At 48.1% G+C, this 27,690-nt stretch overlaps 1 protein-coding gene across 1 annotated transcript; it reads right to left on the reverse strand.

Annotated features, from left to right (window-relative positions):
* Window positions 1-27,163, reverse strand: iscua (iron-sulfur cluster assembly enzyme a). Its single transcript, XM_072495899.1, has 5 exons — window positions 26,988-27,163; window positions 20,973-21,086; window positions 18,736-18,846; window positions 17,982-18,060; window positions 1-247 (listed from the first exon to the last, which is right to left on the reverse strand). The coding sequence occupies exons 1-5, from the start codon at window positions 27,072-27,074 to the stop codon at window positions 183-185; spliced, it is 456 nt and encodes a 151-aa protein (XP_072352000.1). The 5' UTR covers window positions 27,075-27,163; the 3' UTR covers window positions 1-182.
* Window positions 27,164-27,690: the final 527 nt, after the last annotated feature.

Here is a 27,690-nt window from a genome sequence, read left to right on the forward strand (position 1 = left end):
TTGAATCACACATTAAGAGTCCATTTAATAAACTGATGGTCTTTCTTACAATGCAACATTTATCTAAGTATTTTTCCCCTTAGCTTATTGAAATTCCCCTACACAATTGGGTCACTGTAATAGTTGTGCCCTTAGTTGCTGGAGAAACATGGTGACATTTACAATTTGTAGTTCGAATCGGTTTACTTCTTCCGTTGTTTCACTTTATAGTCAGCCAGAGCAGCTTTGATTGCATCTTCTGCCAGCACTGAAACAAAGAGAAGCAATTAAATTGTGTAGCTTAAATTCACATCTACTAGATTGTGTCTTCTTAAGAAACTAAATGAGCCACACATTTTCTCTCAATTGAATCTGCTTCAATCGCCCTCGATTCCAACACAGCTATTTTGAAGAGAGATTGGGCGGCGCAGTGGTAGCACTGTTGCCTCATGGCACCGAGAACCCGGGTTCGATCCCAGCCCTGTGGCACTGTCCATGTGGTGTTTGCACATTCTCCCCGTGTCTGCATTGGTCTCACCCCCACAACTCAAAAGATGTGCAGGGTAGGTGGATTGGCCACGCTAAATTGCCCCTTAATTGGAAAAAAATGAAGTGGGTACTTTAAATTCATAAAATAAAGAACATTTTTGAAGAGAGACAGATTCTGAAATGATAACGGCCATAATAATGGAGTTTATATATTCTGTAAGGTCAGAACCAGACCAGTTGAATGGCTTGTCATAATAAAAAGTATTGGAGCTGCAGTGCCGAAAATCAGAGTTCTTTCGCTCCACAAACAATGTGCGCCAACTGAGAGAAGCCAATGTGACTCTGCTGCCTTGATCTTTAAGTAGATGATAAAGGAAAGTAACTGCATTAAAGGACAGTCAAGAATATGTAATGTCCTGGAGTGGACTTTGAGCCTAAAAGCTTCTGAATCAGAAGTAAATGTGCGACCATTTAAATCACTGTCAGCATAGTGAGGGTCTAAGTAATTACATCAAGCAGGTTGCCTAAACCGTTAGCAACACACAATTATGCACCTTAATTGCATTTTTAAATCAACATTTTTGTGTAGTAATAAATCAACAGTAATAGCAGACAAATGCCTTGGCACAAATGTTTTTGAGTAACATTCTGCCAACTTTAAGTGCGTTAACTCCTCTCAAATAGTGGTTCGGGCAAGGTGACATGAACAAGTTCAGCGCTGATCTGCTAAAAAGCAAAGAGTACATTCAGTGTTTGCACTATTGTTTCTAGTATGCAGGAATGTTCTGTCTTCTGTTGATAAAAGTACCTACTAGCAACATAATTATCAGAAGCAATCAGCTTTCAGATGACAAGTTTACCCCAGCTTCACCTCCCAGTTAATGGCATGTCAAATTATAATGTTAAGATACACAGGTGAAGACATTCGGTGGCAGCCATGGTGTGAGAGGTCGCACATTTAGCAACTCCCGCTCGAGGCATTTTTTTGGGGTCCTTTTCCTCGGTGGCGGTGGATGTTTTGGAGGAAAAAGGTGCAGAGGTGGTGGAGCAAAGGTATATTCCACTGGTGAGGTCGGTGGTTGGATCCGTGGACCAGACGTAGGTCCAGAAGTAAGGAGCTGCAGGAGCTAGAAACTCTTCATGTGACACAGGGCAAGATGGCGGAAGGTGGGTTGGCCCTACCAACATAATGGTCGATGGAGCAGTTGGTTGACTTTCTTTAAAAAAAAAAAATTTAGAGTCACCAATTCATTTTTTCCAATTAAGGGGCAATTTAGCGTGGCCAACCCACCTTTGGTTGTGGGGCGAAACCCACGCAGACACTGGGAGAATGTGCCAACACCACACAGACAGTGACCCAGAGCCGGTTTTGAACCTGGGACCTTGGCTACGTGAGACAGCAGTGCTAACTACTGCGCCACCGTGCGGCCCTGTTGGTTGACTTTAACCAGAAATTCAGCCAACAGAGGAATGAGGCTTAGGAGGACCTGGCAAAATGGTAGACCCGCTGAAAGCAGGGATCGACCGCGTGGAGCGGAGGCTGGAGATCCAGAACCAGGCGATCCAGAAGGAGGAGGAGGCAGTGGGGGAGCACGAGGAGCAGTTTATCTCGTTGGCAGCCGAAGCTGGGATGCTGAGGGAGACTCAGAAGCAGCTTGAGAAAGTGGAGGATTTGGAGAACTGCTCCTGGAGGCAGAATCAGAGGATAGTGGGGATGCCGGAGGGCATCGAGGGCGCAGGCACAGGCTCTTATGTGCCCAAGATGTTGGAGAAGGTAATGGGTGAGGGGGCCTTTGACTGGCCCCTGAAGGTTGGTCGGGCACATAAGGTGCTTAGCAGGAATCCGCAGGTGAATGAGCCGCCGAGGGTAATGGTGGTGAGGCTACATTGGTTTCCGGACAGAGAAGATCATGCGGTGGGCCAGGCAGACGAGATGTACCTGGGAAGGCCATGAGCTTTTGGTATATCAGGACCTGGGTGTGGATCTGGCAAAGTGGGAGCCGGATTCAACCAAGTCAAGGCTTTTTAAGAAGGGGTGAAGAAGGGCAGCGCGGTTGCGCAGCGGGTTAGCCCTGTTGCCTCACGGCGCCGAGGTCCCAGGTTCGTTCCTGGCTCTGGGTCACTGTCCGTGTGGAGTTTGCACATTCTCCCTTGTGTCTGCGTGTGTTTCACCCCCACAACCCAAAGATGTGTAGCTGAGGTGGATTGGCCACGCTAAATTGCCCCTTAATTCGGAAAAATGAATTGGGTACTCTAAATTTGTCAAAAAAAAAAATATTTTTTAAAAAAGGGGTGAAGATTGGGATGTTGTCCCCGGCCCACCTTTGGGTGACCCACAACGGACGCAAATACTACTTTGGAACACCGGTGGAGGCAATGGAGGTCTTGAGAGACAATGAACCAGCTGGAGAGGGAGGACATAGAACTTTGGAGGGAATGTGAGGTGGTATTGGTTCTCCCTGTCCCTCTTTCGTTGTATTGTGTTGGGTTCTTCTGTCTTGGGTGATGTCCAGGGGAGAACTTTTCTTTTCTTTGGGGCTGTTCAGCACTTTCAGGGAGTGCTTGGTTGGGAGGCCAGAGGACGGTGGAGGGTGAGTGCACTCCCCCCCCCCCCCCCCCCCCCCCCCACCCACCCCCTTCTTTGTAGTCATGATGTGGAGATGCCGGCGTTGGACTGGGGTGAGCACAGTACGAAGTCTTACAACACCAGGTTAAAGTCCAACAGGTTTGTTTCGATGTCACTAGCTTTCGGAGCGCTGCTCCTTCCTCAGGTGCTTCTTTGTAGTGTTATTGTTGTTTGCACCATTGTGGGGGGAAATCAGTGGGGGGGGTAAGATGTTTGGTGCCGGGTGCGGGGCTGCCAAGCTGGCTGGGCGAGCTAGTTACGGGAGCACAGTAGGGGGTGATCAGATGGTTAGAGTTTTAAAGGGGTTTTAAAGGATTGTTTTTTCTGTGGGGGGGCACAGTTGAAGTGCAATAAGGAGGGAGTTGGTGACGGTGGTCATCAGAGGGCAGGCCTGGCGGGTTGCGGGACGCGAGCCGGGGGCTGGCCAAAGGGGTATGGTTGATTGCCAGGGGATTGGGCAGGGTGCCCCCGACCAAGCTGGTCACATGGAATGGGAGGGGGCTGAACGGGCCAGTCAAATGGTTGCGCATGTTCACACATCTGAGGAGTTTGAAGATGGATGTGACATTTCTACAGGAAACATTCTACAGGAAACGCATTTGAAGATTGGGGACCAGATTAGGCTCAGATGGACAGGTTTTTCATTCGGGTTGGGTGTGAAGATGCGGGGATTGGCGGTGCTAATAAATAAGTGGGTAGCGTTTGAGATGGGGAACACAGCGGCAGATCTGGGGGTTAGGGGGTGGAAGGTTTGTGATGGTGAGTGAGAATTTGGAGGGGAAGTCTTGGTGAAGAAGGTGCTGCTGGAGTGGGGATGTGGTGGGGGGGCTGGCTCTGCCAAATTTAATGAACTACTACTGGGCTGCAAATATTTTTTAAAAAAAAATATATCTCTTAAAGTTTTTTAACACAATTTTTCACTCTTACAAACAATAACCACCGCCCCCCCCCCGGCCAACAAAATAACAAGAAATCGCACAGAGCAAGACATATACATGGTAAAATGATATGTTACATAGCTTTGTACACTGGCTCTCCCGCGCACGTGCCAGCTTCTCCAATCCTTCCTGTAATGTCTTGCTCATCCACCCTCCCAGGCAAGCCCCCATTCCCCCCCCACACCCCCCTCCCAGGATGTCCCCCCTCCCCCCCCCCCCCGGTCCCCCCTAGGTTGCTGCTGCTGCTGACCGACCTTCCTCTAACGCTCCGCGAGATAGTCCAGGAACGGTTGCCACCGCCTGTAGAACCCCTGCGCAGACCCTCTCAAGGCAAACTTAATCCTCTCCAGCTTTATGAACCCAGCCATGTCGTTTATCCAGGCCTCCACGTTGGCGGACTTCACCTCCTTCCACATTAGCAAGATCCGTCGCCGGGCTACTAGGGACGCAAAGGCCAGAATGCCGGCCTCTATCGCCTCCTGCACTCCCGGCTCGTCCACTACTCCAAATAGTGCTAGCCCCCAGCTTGGCTTGACCCGGACTTTCACCACCTGAGATATTGCTCCCGCCACTCCTCTCCAGAACCCCTCCAGTGCCGGACATGACCAAAACATATGGACATGGTTCGCCGGGCTCCCTGAGCACCTTCCACATCTGTCCTCTACCCCAAAGAACCTACCCAACCTCGCCCCTTCAAGTGCGCTCTGTGAACCACCTTAAATTGTATCAGGCTGAGGCTGGCATACGAGGAGGAGGAATTAACCCTACCTAGGGCATCAGCCCATAACCCCTCCTCAATCTCCTCCCCCAGCTCCTCTACCAATGCTTCCCCCTCTTCTTTCATCTCCTGGTATATTGCCGACACCTTGCCCTCCCCGACCCATACACCCGAGAACACCGTCCTGAATTTCTTGTGCCGGGAGCAACGGGAATTCCCTCACCTGTCGCCTCACAAATGCCCTCACCTGCATATATCTAAAAGCATTTCCTGGGGGTATCTCAAACTTCTCCTCCAGTGCCCCTAGGCTCGCAAACGTCCCGTCAATGAACAGGTCCTCCATTCTTCTAATCCCCGCCCTATGCCAGATCTGAAACCCCCCGTCCATCCTCCCCGGGACAAACCGGTGGTTACCCCTGATCGGGGACCACACCGAGGCTCCCATTGCACCCCTGTGCCGTCTCCACTGGTCCCAGAACCTTAGCGTTGCCGCCACCACTGGGCTCGTGGTGTACCTTGTCGGCGAGAGCGGCAGCGGTGCCGTCACCAACGCCCCCAGGCTCGTTCCTTTACAGGACGCCATCTCCATCCTCTTCCATGCCGCCCCCTCTCCCTCCATCACCCACTTGCAGATCATCGCCACATTTGCTGCCCAGTAGTAGCTCCCTAGGTTTGCAGCGCCAACCCTCCTCTGTCCCTACTGTATTCCAGGAACCCTCTCCTTACCCTCGGGGTCCTATTCGCCCACACAAACCCCATAATACTCCTACCTACTCTCTTAAAAAAGGCCTTGATGATCACGATGGAAAGGCACTGAAACACAAACAGAAACCTCGGAAGGACCACCATTTTGACCGACTGCACTCTACCCGCTAGCGAGAGCGGTAACATGTCCCATCTTTTGAAGTCCTCCTCCATTTGCTCCACCAACCTCGTCAGGTTCAGTTTATGTAGGGCCCCCCAACTCCTGGCTATCTGGATCCCCAGGTACCGAAAGCTCCCCTCCGCCCTCCTCAGCGGTAGATCCCCTATCCCCCTTTCTTGGTCCCCTGCCTGTAATACAAAGAGCTCACTCTTCCCTACATTGAGCTTATAGCCCGAAAACTCCCCAAACTCCCTTAAAGTCTGCATGACCTCCACCATCCCCTCCATTGGATCCGCCACATACAGCAACAGGTCATCTGCATAAAGCGACACCCAATGCTCTTCTCCCCCTCGGACCACCCCCTCCATTTCCTAGACTCCCTCAACGACATGGCCAAGGGTTCGATCGCCAATGCAAACAACAGGGGGGACAGGGGGCACCCCTGCCTCATCCCTCGGTACAGCCGAAAGTACTCCGACCTCCGCCAGTTTGTCACTACACTCGCCATCGGGGCTCTGTAAAGGAGCTTAACCCAACTGATAAACCCTCCCCCAAACCCAAACCTACGCAACACCTCCCAGAGGTACTCCCACTCTACTCGGTCAAAGGCCTTCTCCGCGTCCATAGCTGTCACTATCTCCGCCTCTCCCTCCTCCGATGGCATCATTATCACGTTTAAGAGTCGCCGCACATTGGTGTTTAATTGCCTGCCCTTTACAAATCCTGTCTGGTCCTCGTGGATCACCCCCGGGACACAGCCCTCGATCCTCGTGGCCAGCACTTTTGCCAGCAACGTAGCATCCACATTGAGGAGTGAGATCGGCCTGTACGATCCACATTGCAGTGGGTCCTTGTCCCGCTTTAGGATCAAAGAAATTGTCTCTTCCGACATTGTCGGGGGCAGGGTCCCCTCCTCTCTTGCCTCATTAAAGGTCCTCACTAGTAGCGGGGCCAACAGGTCTACGTACTTCCTGTAGAACTCCACCGGGAACCCATCCGGTCCCGGGGCCTTCCCCACCTGCATGCTCCCCAAACCCTTGCTCAGCTCCTCCAACCCAATTGGTGCCCCCAAACCACCACCTCCTGCTCCTCCACCCTCGGGAATCTCAGTTGGTCTAGGAATCGTCTCATCCCCTCTTCCCCCGCTGGGGGCTGGGATCTGTACAGCCCTTCATAGAAGGCCTTGAATACCTCGTTTATTTTCGTCGCACTCCGCGCCGTGGCTCCCCTTCCATCTTTGACTCCCCCTATTTCCCTCGCTGCCATCCTCTTACGGAGCTGGTGTGCCAGCATCCGACTAGCCTTTTCTCCATACTCGTAGGTCGCCCCCTGCGCCTTCCTCCACTGTGCCTCTGCCTTCCCTGTGGTCAACAGATCAAACTCCGTCTGGAGCTGTCGTCTTTCCCCAAGTAATCTTTCCTCAGGGGCCTCTGCATATCTCCTGTCCACTCTTAAAATCTCCCCCACTAACCTCTCCCTTTCCATGCCCTCTGTCTTCTCCCTATGCGCCCTGATGGAGATTAGCTCTCCCCTGATCACCGCCTTCAACGCCTCCCATACCACCCCCACCCGCACCTCCCCGTTGTTGTTGGCCTCCAAGTACCTTTCGATGCACCCCCTCACCTTCCCACACACCACCTCATCTGCCAGCAGTCCCACATCCAGCTGCCACAGCGGGCGTTGGTCCCTCTCCTCTCCCTGCTCCAGTTCCACCCAGTGCGGGGCGTGATCCGAAACGGCTATGGCCGAATACTCTGTCCCCGCCACCCTCGGGATGAGCGCCCTGCCCAGAAAAAAGAAATCTATCCGGGAGTAGGCTTTGTGCACATTGGAGAAAAAAGAAAATTCCCTGGCCTGCGGCCTAGCAAACCTCCATGGGTCTACTCCCCCCATCTGATCCATAAACCCCCTAAGCACCTTGGCCGCCGCCGGCCTCTTTCCAGTCCTTGATCTGGAGCGGTCCAGTGCTGGGTCCAACACTGTATTGAAGTCCCCACCCATTATCAGACCTCCTACCTCCAGGTCCGAAATGCGCCCCAACATGCGCTTCATCATCCCAGTTTGGGGCGTATACATTTACCAACACCACCCACGTCCCCTGCAACCTACCGCTCACCATCACATATCGCCCTCCATTATCCATGATAGTCTTGGCCTCAAATGACACCCGCTTTCCCACCAATATTGCGACTCCTCTATTCTTCGCGTCCAGTCCCGAATGGAATACCTGTCCTACCCATCCCTTTCTTAACCTGACCTGGTCCGCCACCTTCAGATGTGTCTCTTGGAGCATGACCACGTCTGCCCTCAGTCCCTTTAAGTGCGCGAACACTCGGGCCCTCTTCCCCGGCCCGTCCAGGCCCCTCACGTTCCATGTTATCAGCTGGATTTGAGGGGCTCTCCACCCCCCCCCCCGACTAGCCATCTCCTTTTCTGGGCCAGTCCCGTGTCCGCGCCACCCTCACCCTCCAGTCCCCCAGCCGGGGGACCCCCGCCCCAACCACCTCTTCTGTGTCCTATTCCCTTTCGGCCAGTGCAGCAGCAACCCTTCCCCCCCCCCCCCCCCCCGCCCCGCTAAACCCATGTCTAGCTTTTTTGCTCCCCCCATATCACTCCCCAGCTGACACCTGCTGACCCCGGCTTCCCCTGCCGTCCCATTGACCTCCCCGTGTGGGAGTGTCCCAATCAGTATGCATTCCTCCATTTCCCTTCCCGCCTTTCTTCCCCAGCGCAGGAAAAACCCCGCGCTGTCCAAAGCCTACCCCGCCCCCTCTGGCGCAGCTCCTGTCGCGGCCTTGTCTCTCTCCCCCAGCCCATGTAACATTTCCTGCGCGTGATTGACCCCCTATATACAACAACCATCACACATCAAACCTCAAACATCCCCCCTACCCTCACAAACCCTCAGTTTGAGTCCAACTTTTCGGTTTGTATGAAGGTCCACGCCTCTTCAGGCGTTTCGAAATAATAGTGTTGAAACTTGTGTGTGACCCACAGTCGCGCTGGCTGCAGCATTCCAAATGTCACTCCTTTCCGGTGCAACACCGCCTTGGCCCGGTTGAAACCCGCTCTCCGCTTGGCAACCTCCGTGCTCCAGTCCGGGTATATTCTGATCTCTGCATTGTCCCACTTGCTGCTCCGCTCCTTCTTGGTCCATCTCAGGACCCTCTGTCCGTGAACTGGTGAAATCTCACCACCATCGCCCTTGGCGGCTCATTTGCCTTGGGCCTCCTCGCCAGCACCCGATGTGCCCCATCCAGCTCCAGCGGCCTCGAAGGGGCCTCCGCGCCCATCATCGCCCCGAGCATCGTGCTCGCGTATGCCCCGGCATCGGCCCCCTCCACTCCTTCAGGGAGACCCAGGATCCGCAGATTCTTTCTCCTCAACCTGTTCTCCAGGTCTTCGAGTCTTCCCGCCCACTTCTTGTGTAGCGCCTCGTGCTCCTCCACTCTCACCGCCAGGCCCAAGATCTCGTCCTCATTCTCACTTACTCTTTTCTGTACCTCCTGGATCTTTACCTCATGGGCCTTCTGGGTCATCCTTAGTCCTTCAATTGCCGACAACATAGGCGCCAGCATCTCCTTGCGCAGCTCCTCGAAGCAGCGCTTGATGAACTCCTGCAGCTCCGGCCCGCACTCCGCTTTGTCCCCGGCCGCCGCCATTTTGCTTTTCTTCCCTCGCTTCTCCCACTGCTCCAATGCCACTTTTTTGGCCGTTTCACTTCTGGTCCGGTCCATAAAAGTTGAAGGGTGACCTCTCTCTTCCCTTCCCCACGGGTTGTCTTCGAAAAAAATTCCGTTGGGGCTCCTCTAACGAGCCCGAAAGTCCGTGGTAGCGGGAGCTGCCGAATCGTGCGGCTTAGCTCCGCATAGCCGCAACCGGAAGTGTGGGCTGCAAATATAGCCATGGTTAGAAAGTGGGTAATGGAGGAATGGTCGGTGTGAGAACAGATGGAGGCAGCTTCTGCTTAGGGGCACCATTGATGGCGTCTCTGCCATTCTCGCCAGTCAGGTACTCCACAAGCCCGGTGGTGGTAACGGCTCTGAGGGTGTGGGGATAGTGGCGGCTGCACCTGGGGTTGGATGGAGGGTGCCTCGGTTTGGGCACCGATTTGTGGGAACCACAGGTTTTCCCCAGGAGGTCAGCTTTCTGAGCGTAAAGGAACTGGAAGAGGAGTATGAGCTGCCCAGTGGGAATGGGTTCCGGTACTTTTAGGTACGGGATTATGTTTGGAAGTAGAATGTCGTCCTGAAGTGGGAAATGGTTCAGAAGGGCACTTGGCACAGAAGATGGCTGCCTGACACACAAGATGGAGACACAGAGAATAAAGCAGACATAACTGATGCCTGGAGCCCAGCGGGGTGCCAGTGGGACAGATAGGAACAGATCCAGGACAAAGGGAGCCAGACAGGAAGATTAAGAAATACATAAATGCGGGACACTGCTTGAATAAAGCTGACTTCAGCCAAGGTGTACACAATGATATGCTAATACGAATGTCTTGGGCCATTTCCTAAAACAAAGGGACAATCGATACTGCTTTCCTGCTGCTACCTGTAAAACCTCTTTAACTATAACCATGTGTAAATGGCAAAACGCTTACAAATAGCGATGTACAATCTATAATATGTTTAAAGATAACAAGGCGATAATTGTTTTGTATCTGGGCTCACTGTGAACCCAAAGTGGCTGTTTAAAGATAACAAGGTGATAATTGTTTTGTGCCTGGGCTTATTGTGAACCCAAAGTATAAAATGAATGACTGCCATTCAAACCACGAGAAAGGTTGGCTACCGTACCGCGGGGTACGTATGCTTTCTCCCGAAACTTCGTGTAACAATAAACCGCACTGATTGAACACAGCAAGTCTGACTCCCGAAGTGGTTGATTTTCCCACAACATATTGGCGTAGTCGGCAGGACTTTACTTCTGGTAAGTTCCGATCGAAGGCCTCGATCGGAAAGCCGGGGTAAAGATCGTTTTGAATCTGCAGGAGTCAGACAGGTCAAAAGGTGCAGTTTAAAATATGGTACCTATAGTGATAAGCATAGTGATATAAGTCTTGACTGTATAGTGACATAATAGATAAAGTTTGGTACTATCTGCTGATAGTATTAAGGATTTGTGGCTTGTGCTGATCAACAAACAGACAAGGTAGTGCTGCCCCAAACGCCCAGCCTTAGACTGGCTGTCAAGAGGAGGAATCTCTCACGCGAAGGTCAGGATTTGAAGTGGGTATTGAGGCACCAAAGGCACTAAGGATTGTGAAGCACAAGTGACAGAAATCGGCTAACCCCGAACTCTGTAGTGGCGAACAAACGCAGAGTTGTTGTATGAAAGTAGAGCATAAGTTAGGTACTGGGCTGTCAAATGTCTTATTAGCGGTGCGGAAAAGGAGCTGATCAACTCAGACCTAGAGCAGAACTCCGGTGGAGAAGCACGTTGCCGAGGTGGTAATAGTGGACACCGTGAGTACAAGTCAACCCCTGAGCGACGGTAGCGATAGCGCGGCGCTGGAATAGTAATAGTGGCTGGGGGGGTAATGGGAGTCCCTTCAGTAGAGAGCACACTTTGCTAGGCGGCAGCTGCGGCCGTACAGACGGTGCTATGGTAGTAATAGTGTCTGGGGGGGTAGTGAAGTCCCTCCAGTAGAGAGCACATTTTACTCATAGTAACCGGGGGTATTGAAGTCTGCGAGATGGCAGGCAATTATATAAAAAGGGGATATGCAGGTTCTCTTATCGAGACATATGACAGACAGACAAGCGTTGATAAAAAATATGAAGAAGGACGGCTGGGACACATCCCAGACCTTAGAACAACAGAGGGGTTGGATAGACAAAGAGAAACAAGACTAAAAAGATAGGGACAATGTTAGTACATCAGTTAGCAGGACTAATTGAACAAGTAGGCACTTTTACTGAAAAGTGGAAGGAAGACAAAGAGAAGATCAGGGAATTAGAATCTAGAGTAAGGGAAGTGGAGAAACACAACCACGTGTTGAGAGAACAACAAGGGAGGGGGGAAACCGATCCCCTACCCCCTTACGAGCCCACTCAGCAGGGGCCAACCGCCCATCCGGCAGGGTGGAGTGCGTTAGAATACAATTTAGCGGCAGTAACCTGAGGGGGAACAGATGCGCAGCCAAAAGCGAATTATAAACCCTTTACCCCAGGTGAGAGACAGCAGATAATGGCTTCCCTGGGCAAATTACAACCCAGAAGCGCAAACACCAAATTCTGGCAAGAATTAGACACAATCAGGATTATAATGGGAGACGGTGGACACATGCCGTCGCTTTAACAGCAGAGATAGATGCACAGCAGGACCCCTTCGCCCAATTTAAAACGGAAATCCAGAGAGTGTTAGGGAACGCTCCCACTAACTGGAGCAAGATCACTACCACAAGACAACAGAAAGGGGAAGGAGCTTCTGAATACAGGAATCGATTGTTCCACGTGTACCAGGAGTGCTCACGGCAAGGGAACCCATGCCGTGGGGATCGGGCACTCATCTAAGCTTTTAAAGATGGACTCTCTAGTGCCCACCAGACTATCCTAAAAATGGGAGTGATTGTGTCCCAGGATTACGACAAGTTGGTAGAGTGGGCTAGCGGTGTACAGGTAAAGGAGACATCCCAGGTCAGAGCAAGACCAGAAAGAGTAGCAACCCCCAGTAACGGGAACTGGGCCAAGCCGAAACTGACCTGCCACAATTGTGGCCGGCAAGGGCATTATGCGAGGGATTGCGGGGCCCCACAGAAAGGAGACAGACCAGTAGACAGCGGGAAGCATTGCAGCCACTGTAATAAGTACGGATACTCAGAGGCAGTGTGTTGGGAGAAGCATGGGAGACCCCCGACCCGACCCAGGACCACCACAGAACCGGAGGGATCACGGAACCTCCGAGGTCAGCAGGGCTGACAGTCTGCAGCCCCCACTCACAAGGGTAAAAAGGAGGGAAGAATTTGTGTGTCTGCACTAGTAGGGGGCAGACAATGTGAGATGCTAGTGGACACAGGAGCATCCATATCCGTTACCAACCTACCCTTACCCCATACAAACAAAATGATTCGCCTAACCGGGATAGGAGGGAACAAAACACCCGCCTACCTGAGCAAAACCATGTTAGTAGAAATAAATAATTTGTTTATACCCATGAGATTCTATGTATGCCAAAATAACGAGGGTACAATAATGGGAAATGATTTAATGAAGGAGTATAAAGTCTTAACAGATTGTGGAAAAGGAGAATTGATTTGGCCGAGACAGGACGGTCGGAAAACTAAAATAGGGAAACTTACAAATCACGTGGAAACCATTAAGGTGGCCACAGTCACCGCCAGAAATTGGGAATTAGAGACAGGTTCGGAGCCATCTGTGCTTCCATCCCCAGAGTGTGGGCGGAGATAAAATTAGATACTGGACTGACTAAAACGGACCCGATAAAGGTACCAGGACCAGAGCATAAGCCCCACCGACAGTATCCAATTAAGCCAGAGGCAGAAAAGGCCGTAGTATAAATAGTCAAAGGGTTAGTGGAGAGGGGAATCCCAAGGGAGACTACAAGCACCACTAACTCCCCAACCTGGCCAGTAATCAAGCCTGATGGGAGCTATAGACTCAGGATAGACTATACCGGACCGAATAAAGTCACGCCCAAATTGCACCCCATTGTAGCAAACCCCTCGACAATCCTGAACGGACTGTCGCAGGAACATAAAATATTCACAGTATTGGACATAGCCAACGGATTCTGGTACCTACCATTGGATCCAGAATCCCAGGACAAATTCGCCTTTACAGTAGGGGAAAGACAATACACGTGGACTCGCCTACCACAGGGATTCCACAACAGCCCCGCTATCTTCCATCGGGTAATGAGTGACATCCTGAGTAGGGTAGAACGACCAGAGGGCAGCACGGCCCTACAATATGTAGACGATATCCTAATAGCTTCAGGGTCCAAGTCGGGATACCAGGAAGCACTGTACCTAATCCTACACGAGTTAGAAACTGCAGGGTTAAAGGTAAGCCCCAAGAAGCCACAAATCGGGAAGGCACAGGTCCTATATCTAGGACATCTTATATCCCAAGGACTTAAAGAAATACCAGCAGATCGGAAGCAGGCAATTCAACAAATGCCACGACCCGTCACCATAAGCGGGGTCAGGAAGGTGTTAGGGTTATTCAACTATAGCCGAAGTTTTATCCCGGGGTTCGCAAAATTGGCCGAACCAATACAGGGCCTAGTCAAAGGGGGAAAACCAGCGTTAGAGCCCGTAAAATGTGGACCAGAGCAGGAAGAGGCTTACAGTAAACTAAAAACAGAACTAATATCAGCCCCTGGACTAGGGTTACCAGATTCGAATAAAGACTTTCATATCCATCGTAGCAATGAGGGAGGATTCTATTCCGCAGTAGTGACACAGGACCATGGCGACAAGAGGAGACCCATAGGGTACTATTCGACTGCAGAGGGAACGACAGTCACCGGGTTGCCAAGATGCATAGCCGCTTTAGATTGTGCCGCCTGGGCCGTAAGAATTAGCGAACCAGTAGTGATGGCAGGGAACATAATCCTCCACACCAAGCACACCTTGGTGCAAATGTTAAATACGGGGAAATTGGGCGATGCAATTACCAGAAAGCATCATAACAGGTGGGACCGATGTAGGTCCGCTAAAAGACAGAATCAGGAGATATGTTTCGGAACTGAGCACCCAGCTAAAAGGGATGCGCAAATTCGTAAAAGACAATCAGGAACAAAAAGGCGCACAAAGGGAGCTTGAAATATTCTCTGATGTCCCAGCAGCGGGAAGTCGCGTCCTAATAAAAACACGACCTGTTGAGCCAGGATTTTCCCCAAAATGGAATGGGCCATATGAAGTCATAATTAATGGAGACACCTGTGCCTGTATTGACATAAGAGGGAAGGGAACATGGAAACACTGGAGCCAGCTAAAATTGTATAAACCTGAACATGAATGAACTAATCCGATTGCTTTCCCCCAAACACAGGAGGAGACCGCGAGCGAAGGACCAGTGTACTCGGAAAGTGTAGAACAGTTCTGCAACCAAGCATACAGACAGATTATAAACTATAGTGTTAGAATTGATACTTGCTCGTTGTAAAAATGTGTGTAACCACGGGTGTGATTATGATACTTTGCGTTGTCGTGACTGTAAATTTGACTGGGCTAGAGGATAATCTATTTTACAAAGCCCACATAAACTTACACGGGAATCGAATTGTATGCTACCCATTAGCGCAGTCGGTAGAAGCCCTATTTGTAGCTACCCCGGGTGGATCCCGAGCAATTTATATACAGTTGATACATCAGGTGCACCCTGTAAGGGAGAAATCGGAAAGTATAAAAAGGGGATACAGGGGAGATGCGTGAAACTTGTAAATCCCACCGACTCTGGGGGCGGGGAGCTCCAAAAGGAGGGAGGGAAAGCTGGTCAAGATACAGCAAGCTATCCGCTTTGTTTCACAGGGCAGGGAATGTGCCTATACCCTGGTCCCCACAAATAATTCTTGCATACAGACGCAGTGCATCCGCCAGCATTGTCGGGTTAATAAAGGACAGTTTACTTGCACCTGCAATGAACTAAAATGCATGAACATAACCGCAGGAAGACAGCACCTGTGTGGACAGTGCAATGGGACTCACGCAAGCTCAGCCACATGGACATACCCGTTTGATACTTACCAGTGGAATCAAACGGGGAGTCAGGGGAACCGAGAAATTGGGAATACAGGCTGACTCATAATCAGGACACTACATGCTACCGGGCAAAGGAGGGATATGTGTTCCTCTTCAATGGAACGTACACGACAGAAACACTAGATCTCCCAGGCTTTTTTGCAGTGGGAACCATAGGACCACTCACCGTACCATGCCCTCAGAAGGGACATATGCGGAGAAGAATAGTGACCCGGGCTATCAGCAAGGAATTCTGCACTGATTGGGAAACCCCGGGCACATTAGGATCATCCCTGGGGTACGGGTTCCTTGGGACTCTGTCTCTGGGGGGAGCAGCAGGAGTGATTAGTGCTAAGAACAGAAATGTAATTGTTTGTGGATTAACAATCTTGGGAAACAGTACCTCAAAAGCGCTAGAGGCTGTCAACCAAGAAATGGCTGAACTCAGATTATATGCACAACAGACACGGTATGCAGTAGACTACCAGTTAGCCCAACAAGGGGGAGTGTGTACAATCATAGGAGATAAATGTATCACCCATGTCATAGATGAATCCTATAATATTACAGAGGCCATTCACAATATCAGGGAACAACTGGATAACTTCAGACAGGGACCCACAAAAAGAAGTAGCTGGCTAGAGTGGCTAGTGGGAAATACCTGGGGAGCCTATTTTATACACGGACTGGTCATGTTCATATCGGTCACACTGGTGTGCTGCCTTCGCTTTGGGTGTCTAAAAATCTGCTGTAGTACCGTAACAAAGGTTGTGTCAGGAGCCAGTGGCACCCTTAACGAAACTACGATATTCCCCGAAACTCCTGAGATCCAGCCACCTATCTCCATAGTTCTTGCAACTCATGTTCCACAGGCTGCAGTAAAATCTCACAAACCTGAAAATCGCATCAGATATCGTTCTGGCATCTTGACCTTCTTCTCAGCTCGGACTGTCTTTACTGAACAGTTCTCTGTTCTAGTACTTTTAACCTCAAAAGACTTCTTGGATGCTTCATTTTTATAATTTACTTAATTAGCTGCTCTTTAGATCTCTGCACTGCTTTACCATTACTCCGTGGTATGGCTTTTGAGTCATACAGTACAGAAGAGGCCCTTTGGCCCATTGAGTCTGCATCAACAAATTACACTAAATCTACACTAACCCTACAGCCTTGTTACGACATTTCAAGTGCTCATCCATGTACTTTTTAAAGGTTCAGGTTTCCCGCCTCTACTATCCTCCCATTCCAGACTCCCAACGCCCTCTGGGTGAAAAACCTTTTCCTCAAGTCTCCTCTAAACCTCCTGCCCCTCACGGCCCCCTCGTTACTGACCCTTTAACTAAGGGGAACAATTGCTTTATATCCATCATGTCCATACCCTTCATAATCTTATACACCTTCATCCTCCCCTCAGCCTTTCTGCTCTGAAGAAAACAACCCAAGCCAATCCACCCTCTCTTCATAGCTCAATGTTCCATTCCAGGCAACATCTTGGCAAATCTCCACTGCACCCTCCACTCCACCCTCTTTCCTATGGTGAGGTAACCAGAACTGCACTTAGTACTTCGGCTGTGGTCGAACCAAAGTTTTGCACAGCTCCAACATAACCTTCCTGCTCTTATAATCTATGTCACAACTGAGAAAGGCAAGTGTCGTGTATGCCTTAACTACCCTATTAATCGGTCCTGCCACCTTCAGGGATCTGTGGACAAGCACCCCAAGATCCCTCTGAGCTTCCCAGTGTCCTGCCATTCAGTCTTGTCTTGGTACTTCATCCAAAGTGCAACACCTCGCACTTCTTAGGGTTAAATTCCATCTACCACTTATCTGCCCAATCTATCTATATCTCCCTGCAACCCACAACATTCTTCCTCACCATTAACTTTATTTTCTTCCATCAAAGTCAAGAGAGAAGTTTCCTCTCTAGCCTTCTAAACCAACTGTTTCGAGTACCCTTCTTCTATCTCTCTCTCACTACCTATCTCTTACGGCAATCAAAGTAGCTAACTAAAATTAAAAGCTTCTCTAGCATAAAGGCCCCAGTTGCTAATCAACACTCACATGCTTATGCCTTTTATTTGTTCAGGCAGTTGCCCTCTCGAAGTACTATAGGAACACAGTGGAACTTAACCAACCCCCACACATACAAACCCTTTGTCCAGCTTGAATCTAACTCTTCCAGGCACAAAAACATTAAATTAAACACACTTAAAACGATACCTTATTTCCAATGTTTGTCAATACAAATCTAACTCCCTTAAAACTACCTTGGTTTTCCAATAGAGGGGAAATATTTTAGAAACCCAAAACTGCACCCTCTGCTTTCCATCGAGTTTCCTCTCTTCTGCCACTGGTGACTGAGCCTTCAGTCACCTTGTCCAACTCTGGAATTTTCTCCCCCAATCCATCCACCCCACCAACATCAGAAGTCTTAAAAGCTTCAGCCAGGTTACTGCCTTTCAGGTTTGATTTCCTCAACTCTGAAGCTTTGGGAGATATGTGTTATAAAAAAATTTCTTTAAAGAATAGCCAATTATAATTGGAAACAATTGTGATGTGTTGAAATATTAATGCACCATACAAATTCAAGTTGTTTCTGCCACCAAACAAATCTGTCACATCTGATTGGCATCACTATAAAATGAATCCAAACTTACTTGAGCAGTGCAGTTTGACTGGAGGAAGACATAGCTCCTTAGCAATGTCTGTGTTCCTAATCATCAAGGCTTCATCAACCTGCAATTGAATGAAGGCCAATGATAATTTCTTCAAACTGAGCATTTAAACAAGAGGCACAAAAATATCACAAAACAGACAATAACTTTACAAGATACAGCAGAAACAGGTCTAATATTTTGATGAGATTTTACGATGTTCCTCCATAGTACAGTGCAATGGTCCATCAGCATACACCACAAGGTTCCCACTCAGATCAGAATCGGACAATGCTTTTCCCACTTTTCCATTGCTACATGAACAAGTTATTTTCTTGTCTTATCTTTAAAGTGTTAGCTTTGGAGATTTTGGCACTGCTAATTCCTGTTACTAAACCTCCATCTAGGAGAGAGCAGCGGAACTTTTTCTACATTGCCCCCAATGTTTTCAGGCTGTCTCTACTGCTGTGGTGAAAGAAAGAAATACCATGCATTCACAATGCATTTTACAAAATTTCAATCATACAATGGACAATCCATGGGATGTTAGATAAACCGGAATTGGGGAAAGAGGTTATTTGTCAACATAAATCATCTGCTAGTGAGGGGCTATTAATGCCATGGGTAGTTACAAACCTATTATCAATGAGTGAGATTAGTATTTAATAATTAAAAATGTGTATTTTGGTTCCTTCTGTAACATTTCTACCGAGGTACTTCAAAGACTGTCACAAGGTTGAGTTTGATGTATCTTTACCGTTTTCCCTTTCACCCATTCTGTAGCCAGCGAACTAGAAGCAATTGCAGATCCACAGCCAAACGTTTTAAATCTTGCATCAACAATTTTCCCATTATCGTCCACTTCAATCTACAGAAGAGAAATCGTCAAATACACAAGCTGTAATCTTTGCCCTCCTTGAGTTATAATCTCTATCACGACGCTTGAAACCAAAGTCACAATTTGGGCATTAACCAGGCAGAATTGTATTAAACATTCCAACCTGCAACTTCAAGCGGGTGATTAGGGAGTAATCTCTCCACACCAGTGCAACACACTGGATACATTCTCAAAGAAGGGAGAAGCTATTTGCCCTCAATGTAGTCCAGACCTCTCAGGAATAAAGTGGCTTGAATTATCAGATGGGACAGGAGATTAGGAATGGTGCATCTATTATTGGAGAATTCCAGATCAGACAAACACGATGAAATAGGATTGAGAGTTATAAAATGAAAGAATCCACTAGAAAGATCACTAACTTCAGTAACTTCATTGAAGCCTACTCGTGACAATAAGCGGTTTTCATTTCATTTTTCAACTGACTGTTCAACTAAGCCAAATACTAAGAAATGCAATAATGAAATCGTGATTACAGAAAAGCAAATCTTCTCTAGAACCACAGCACCACAAAACTGGGAAGGTGTTTGGACTTCATATCAATTCCCATTTCTGAAGCCCCCCCCCCCCCTCTCTGCTGACTATTAATTTTCCGCAAAAAAGTCGACGAACGGTTGCCACCTCCGGGCGAACCCTAACATAGACCCTCTCAAGGCGAACTTGATTTTCTCCAAACAGAGAAAGCTAGCCATGTCAGATAGCCAGGTCTCTGACTTTGGGGCCTCTGAGTCGCTTCAAGCTAATAGTATCCGTCTCCGGGCTACCAGGGAAGCAAACGCCAGAACGTCTGCCTCTTTCTCCTCCTGGATTCCCGGATCTTCTAACACCCCGAAAATCACCACCTCTGGACTCGGTGCCACCCTTGTTTTTAACACTGTGGACATGACATCTGCAAACCCCTGCCAGAATCCCTAAGCTTCGGACATGCCCAGAACATGTGGACATGGTTCGCCGGTCCTCCCGCGCACTTTGCACACCTGTCTTCCACCCCAAAGAATCTGCTCATCCGGGCCACTGTCATGTGAGCCCGACGAACGACCTTGAATTGTATCAGGCTGAGCCTGGCACATGTTGTGGACGCGTTGACTACTCAACGCGTCCGCCCATAGACCATCCTCTATCTCTCCTCCCAGCTCTTCCTCCCACTTGCGCTTCAGGTCCTCTGTCTGCATCTCCTCTGACCCCATAAGTTCCTTATAAATGTCAGAGACGCTCCCCTCTCCCACTACCCTGTCCTGAATCCCCCTTGGTGGTAGAAGCGGGAAGGTTGACACCTGTCTACATAGGAAGTCCTGCACCTGCAGGTACCTGAATTAGTTTCCCCTCGCCAACCCAAACTTCTCCTCCAGCGCCCTCATACTCGGAAAGTTCCCCTCTATAAACATAACCCCCATCCTCAATCCCTGCTCTCTGCCATATCCGGAATCCCCCATCCATACTTCTCGGGGCAAACCGGTAATTATTACAGATTGGGGACCAGACCGATGCTCCATCTGCTCCCACATATCTCCTCCATTGCCCCAGACTCACAGGGCTGCCACCACCACGGGGCTGGTGGAGTACTGTGCCGGCGGGAACGGCAGAGGCATAGTTACCAATGCCCCCAGACTGATGCCCTTGCATGAAGTCGCCTCCATACGCTCCCATGCCGACCCTCCTGCCACCACCCACTTCCTGATCATGGCTATATTCACCGCCCAGTAATAGTTACTAAAATTTGGCAACGCCAGCCCGTCCTCTCCCCGACTCCGCTCAAGCATTACCTTCCTTATTCGCGGGGTCTTGCCCGCCCAAACAAAGCCAGTGATCGCTTTGTTGACCCGTTTAAAAAAGGACCACGGAATAAAAATGGGGAGGCACTGAAATACAAACAGAAATTTCGGGAGGACCGTCATCTTCACCGTCTGCACCCTCCCAGCTTGTGACAACGGAAGCACATCCCATCACGAGTAGAAACTCTTAACTCGCTTAACCCAGTCACAGAGACCATCTGTTACACCGTTAGTCAAAAAGGCACTGAAACTTGGACCCATCCCAACCCATACTGGGAACAAAATTGACGAGTGTGTCCCTTTGTTACATACGTGTAACAATTTTACCTGCAGTTTCATGACGTCACCACAAGCTGGTGCACCAACCAGGCCTGTCCCAACATTCTTTGAATTCTTATCCAAGGATCCAACGTTTCTGGGATTCTCATAGTGGTCCACTACCTGTACAGGAATGGGAAGAAATCACAACTTGATTTTTTTTTAAACTACAATGTAAACTTTTTACCATTAGCTTCTAATCAGTAGCATCCAATTTGCTCTTACTAAGATTCCCCCACATTTTGCAGCATTCTTCAACTGAAAGGCTCACGAGCAACTTTACCAGAGACTGATGACAAGAGTGTGATGGAATACTAACCACTTGCCTGGATGAGTGTAGCTCCAACACTCTAGGATAAAGCAGCCAGTTTGATTGGCACCCCAACCACCATCTTAAACATTCACTCCTTCCACCACCAATGCACAATGGCAGCAGTGTATACCATCTACAAGACTCACTGAGGCAACTCACCAAGGCTCTTTCAACACCTTCAAACCTGTGACTGCCATCACCTCGAGGGGCAAGGGCAACAAGTGCATGGGAACAAGACTTGTAAATTCTCCGACAAGCCACACATCACCCTGACTTCAATGATAGCCACTCCTTCACTGTACTTGGGTCAAAATCCTGGAACTCCCAAACTGTAACTTGGGTGTTCTGACACAAGGCCTGCAGCAGGTCAAGCAGGCAGCTCACCACCACATTCTCAAGGGCAATTAGGAATGGGCAATAAATATTGGCCTGGCCTACAACACCCTGTGAAAGAATAAATAAATAACCCCTCTACCACAGATATGAAGGTAGTCTTCACATTTAGCTAATTCCCTCCCTCTCCTCAGAAAGGCAAAATTAAAATGATGGAATAAATGCATACCAACATCACAAGACAGCGCTCATTGTTCAACCATTTATCAACAAAACTGTTTGCTCCAACTTATTTCTGTTTTCAAAAACACCCAAAGAGAGCTAATTGCACTCCAATGGCTACCTCTACAACACTGAGTATCAATGTATTACAAAATACAAATGCTTGTGACTCCCCATTAATTAAGAAGCTCCTTCAGATTCTTCCCTAGAGATTCATCCATCATCTGAAGACCTCTGCCATTTTCCACGTCAGTCCCCCTCATTTTCCCTATCTTTCCCATTCTTTACACCACCTTTCTTATAGTCATGACTCAGTTGGGAGCACTACAGGACTTGGGCACAAAAATTAAGGTTGATGCTCCAATGCAGTCTTGAGGGAATGCTGCACTGGTGGTGCTGTCACCTTTTGAAAGATATGTTAAATCAAAGCCTGCCTGCTCTCTCAGATGGACATAGAAAATCCCATGGCATTATTTCAAAGAGCAGGGGCATTATTATCCCCTGTGTTCTGGTGAATACTAATTCCTCAATCAACAAGACAAAAACAGATAATCGAATCATTATCACATTGCTGTTTGTGGGAATCTGCAGAAAAGCAGGTTCTTGAAGGGTACAGAGATTATTGAACCAGGCAGGAAGGGTATTTGAGCAGATCTTTGACGAAGTCTACTGCTGAAGAATTCTGACAAAGTAAAGAGTGTCACAAATAATGAGAATCGCTCCTAGTCTCACAATTACTGTTGGATGCATTTGGTGGAACAATGGCTACATTCCCTCAAGCATAACAATCGGCTCCTGAACTCATCTGTGTCCTTCTCTATAAAAGGACTTTTAACAGGAGTTTGATGGACAAGAATATACATCCAGTGATCGATTATTTTAATGTTGGAATACTTGTTAACACATTTTAATTAGTTAGATCGCAGTCATAGTCATAAGTTTTTACAGCAAGAAAAGGCCATGTGTGTCCACGCCAGCCATCAAGCAGCTATCTACTTCAATCCCATTTTCCAACACATGATCCGTAGCCTTGTATGCGATGCCATTTCAAATGCTCATCTAAATTTTTCTTGAAAGTTATGAATGTCTCTACCTCCACCACACTTTCAGGCAGCGAGTTCCAGATTCCCACCACCCCTTGGGTGAAAATGTTTTTCCTCACATCCCCTCTAAACCTCCTACTCTTTACCTTAAATCTGTGCCCCTTGGTTACTGACCCCTCTGCCAAGGATGAAAAAGCTCCTTCCTATCCACCCTATCTATGTCCCTCATTTTATGCTCCTCTCAACCGTCTCTGCTCCAAAGAAAACAACCCTAGCTTATCCAGTCTCTCCTTATAGCTGAAGCCCAGGCAATATCCTGGAGAATACCTCTGGACCCTCTTTAGTGCAATCACTCCCTTCCCATCGTGTGGCGATCAGGACTGAAATTGTACTCCAGCTGTGGCATAACCAGCATTTTATACAGCTCCATCAGAAGGTCCTTTCTCTTATAATCTAGGATTAAAAAATTTTTTTTAAGAGTACCCAATTCATTTTTCCAAATAAGGGGCAATTTAGCGTGTTCAATCCACCTACCTTGCACATCTTTGGGTTGTGGGGGCGAAACCCACGCAAACACGGGGAGAATGTGCAAACTTCACACGGACAGTACCCAGAGCCGGGATTGAACTTGGGACCTTGGCGCCATGAGATTGCAGTGCTTCCACTGCGCCACCATGCTGCCCTTTTTATAATCTAGGATAATCTGCAATTGGATAATTTTCTTTCTTTTATTATTCATATTAACAAGCAATGTACCCTGAATTAATATGGACAATAAAGGAAAACTCAATTAAATTGAGCTTGCTGTGCACAAATTGGTTACTTTGTTTCCTGCATTATACCAGTGACCAGGCAGTAAAGTATTTCCTTTGGCTGCAAACTGCTTTAAGAGGCCCAATGGTCGTGAAGGGGAATCCATAAATTTCTCTACCCACCCATTCCAATCCTTCTCCTCCCTCCAACCCCATCCACAATGGGCAGCATGGTGGCATAATGGTTAGCACTGCTACATCACAGCACCAGGGACCCAGATTCAATCCCGACCTTGGGTGACTGTTTGCAGGGAGTTTGTAGGTCGCCCCTGTGGGTTTCCTCCAGGTGCTGCGGTGTAGATGGGCAGGTTCAGGGTTGCCATCTTAGCGCTTTTCGCGCTAGACCTAGCGCTTTTTTCTCCTAATTAGCGCAAACCTTTTTCATATTGTGCCACAGCGCTATTTTAGCACTTTTCACCAGTTCCAGCGCCAAATTTAGCGCATTTTCACCTTCAGTGTATTTATTACAACACGACACAAACTAAATAGAAATTAAATAAAAATACACTTGCAGGCTGATATTGACACTGTAAGATACCAAAACGTTACATGGATGAGTGCATTCACACACGATGCCAGCTTCTTTGACGGGTATCAGTTATGTGTCCTGTTCCTGGACTCAAGTCATGACTCCACGTACGTATACTAATCCTGTATTCAGTCGCGACTCCCCGCCGTACCCTTACGTGTCCTGGTCCTGCCTGATTCAGTCGTGAACATCCTCATGGCTGGGCCGCACCCGCACACCTTGTAGAGGGTCAAGTCTTTTGAAAATGCCTTATAATGGGGAAGACCCAGTATGCACAACGTTTCCGTGCTGAGTGGCTAAGTGACATTAGATACAAAAACTGGCTGAATAGAGTTGAAGGAGACAACAGAAAATGTTTTTGTAAATACTGCAAGTGCATAATATCGGCCAAGTTAAGTGATATAGAAAGACACAGGAATGCAGACAAGCACAAGAAGGCAGAGGAGCCATTCAGCTCACAGCGTCAATGTGTGCTGCCTTTCAAAAGTGTATCAAATGACACTAAAAGAACAGAGGGAAAACTGGCACTGTTCAGTTAGGGTGGCAGACCATTTAAATGATGTTTGCAAAGCCTGTTTTAGTGACAGTAAAGCATGCAGTGACCTCAAAATTAAGAGGTCAAAGTGCATTGGAGTTATTCAAAATGTGCTAGCACCCCATTTTGACAAGAACCTGGTGCTTGACATTGGGCAGAGGAAATTTAGTTTAATAATTGATGAAAGCAATGACATATCCACCTTTAAGGTGTTGGGATTGGTGATTAGATATTACTCTGATGCCAAGTAACGAGTTGTTGTGAGCTTCCTAGATTTCATTGAACTTAATGAATGTAATGCAGAAGCTATTTGTGATGCCTTGAAAGCTTCTTTAAAGAAACACAGATTAGATTTGCAGAACCTTCTTGCACTGGGAACAGACAATGCCTCAGTAATGGTTGGTATTAATAATGGAGTGTACACCAAGTTAAAGTCAGAACTTCCACATTTAATTCTCATAAAGTGTGTTTGTCACTCCATTCAGCTGGCAGTGTCTCATGCAGCAAGTGAATGTATGCCACACAACCTTGATTTTATGATAAAGAACACTTACAACTGGTTTTTGCATTCAGCGCTTCGGCAGCTTAAGTACAGAGAACTATATGGTGTTCTTAATGACGGACTTAATCCTCTGAAATTAGTGCAGGTCAGTGCAACGCAATAGCTCTCAGTCGAGGCTGCAGTCACAAGAATTTTGAATTAGTGGAATGAATTAAAACTTCTCTTCGACCTCACTCGATTTCAAGAATGCTGCTACACAGCAGAGTTGTTGTATGCAATGTTCTCAGACAAGGAGAATTATGTTCTGCTTACATTCTTGAAACCTATCTTACGAGAACTGCAAGTAGTAAATAAGAACTTTGAATCGGAAACTCAGGATCCAACAAAGTTGCTAAGAGATTTGGTGTACTTACTTGATTCTGTGTGTTCTAAGGTAGTCATTCCTGGCAAATAGATTTTGGTTGACACCGTGATTGAAAAATCACTTACACCCGAAGCCTTACTTGGGGTACGAATGTGAAAAGATGGTATCTGAGTGTAACTTCTTTGTGATCTCAGAAACTCGCATTCGAGAAAGGTGCATTAACTTTGTGGTGGAACTTGTGAAACAGCTTCGCCAACGTCTGCCAATAATGTTGGTGTGTTGCAGTCAGTATCGTTGCCAAGTGTCTCTGAGTGTTTAAAACCTATCAAGCCTGACATAATTGAACTATCAAAGCTGTTTGTGGGTGATGATCCAAGCTATCTTACCCACGTTGCTTCCAGTGGAAAAAAATCCATCACTCAAAGTGGAGTGAGAATGGCAACACATTGCACTTTTGGGCTGAGGTAGCTAATTACAGAGACTCTTCAAGTGAGAATCCTTACAAAGTTATCAGAAGTTGCCTTGACAGCCCTCATCTTGCCACATTCTAATGCTGATGTAGAGCATTGCTTCAGCCATATGAACCTAATTAAATGCAAGCTTTGAAACAGGATGAAAACCTCCACACTGAATGCAATCATTTCTGAGAAGTATGGCTTAAAGAGAATTGCACCACTTATGAATTACCTACTAATGTTGTCAAGAAAATTTACAACCATGGAAGCAAAGGACAGCTCTTCAGCAACACGGGGTCAACTTACTCACAACCAGGCTACCTGCAGTAGTGCCGCTGATATTGAAGTAGATTGGGATGCCTTTGATCTCTAGAGTAATCAAGGCAAGTAATTATTTAATGTCGTAGGAAGCCCATTTTACTCGAGTAAATAATTTTAAAACTATGTAAAATCATACCTATGTTACATGCCTTGAGAATTCGTACAATTTGAGGAATACTGATCTAGCACGTTTTACGTGTTAGTTTAGCTCCTTTTTGAAAACTCATTTGGCAACACTGGGCAGGTTAGGCGTGGTTACAATAGGCTGGGGGAGTAGGATGCTTATTCAGAGGGTCAGTGCAGATTCGATAGGCCGAATGGCCTCCTTCTGCACTGCAGGTATTCTAGGTCACAACTTTCTCTCCAATACTGAAAACAGTCAAGCTCAGGATTACTCCACCACTACATTATTCCATCAGGGTAGTGGTCCTGAGGAAAGGTTGCTCAATGCCCTCGGGTTGGTTGCAGCATTCAGCCGTGTTTATTTCTCTACCGCCCGCCCCACTGCAACAGGAGACCCTTTCGGATCACTGAAGCTGGGCCGAGAGGCCCTCGAACGTCAACGGCGCCGTTCCCACTTGCGCGGCCCTGTTACCTTCTTGTGATAAGCAGCGGCGAACGGTGCGCGAGTTTGAAACACAAAACGCCGTAGAGAGCAACCAGTCACGACCGCCATTGCCATAGAGAGCACAACTGCGTCACAGAACGGACCACGCCCCTTCTTCTTGTTATTGAGCGAGCACGCCCCCTGCGTGTGCCGGCATAGTCCCATGGGCCAGTAATTACGTCACCGATCAAAGGATCATACCCAGCGCGGTGACGTCGCAATCACCATAGAAACCGCAGCCAGGTGGGGTCTCCAGGTTGACTAGCCCTGTTTCAACCTCCCTGTGATTCCCACATGAATGCAAACTGTGGTCAATATCAAAAGACCGACCAGTAATTGCATGATATAAAAACACAAATGCAGGTCCAGCCTCTGTAAACAGGTCACATGGAATACGGACTGATTTTGGCTTCAGTTTTCCAGCATCTTGTTTAATGGCACCATGGTTCTTGCACGTCCCATTAGCCTCCCTCATCTTTGAGTAGCCCCGTACAGTATTCACTTCCAGCTGATCTCATAATAAACATGAGATTATACGAAACAAAAACAGAAAATGCTGGGCAATCTCGGCAGGTCTGACAAGCATCAGTGAAGAGAAAACGGAGCTATCGTTTCGTGTCCGGATGCCTCTTTGTCAAAGCTTTTATCTAATGAGATCTGTTAAATGTAAAAAAAAAACATTTAAGATGAA

The sequence above is a fragment of the Scyliorhinus torazame genome, chromosome 1 (genome assembly GCF_047496885.1).
Source record: "Scyliorhinus torazame isolate Kashiwa2021f chromosome 1, sScyTor2.1, whole genome shotgun sequence".
NCBI classification, from domain to species: Eukaryota; Metazoa; Chordata; class Chondrichthyes; order Carcharhiniformes; family Scyliorhinidae; genus Scyliorhinus; species Scyliorhinus torazame.

Coding starts and splice junctions, on each gene's coding strand:
- iscua (XM_072495899.1), bottom strand. CDS start 27,074: ATGGCAATGGCGGTCGTGACTGGTTGCTCTCTACGGCGTTTTGTGTTT. Junction 21,087..26,987: donor CCGCTGCTTATCACAAGAAG/GTAACAGGGCCG, acceptor ATTCCTGTACAG/GTAGTGGACCACTATGAGAA. Junction 248..17,981: donor AGTCAAACTGCACTGCTCAA/GTAAGTTTGGAT, acceptor TCTTTGTTTCAG/TGCTGGCAGAAGATGCAATC.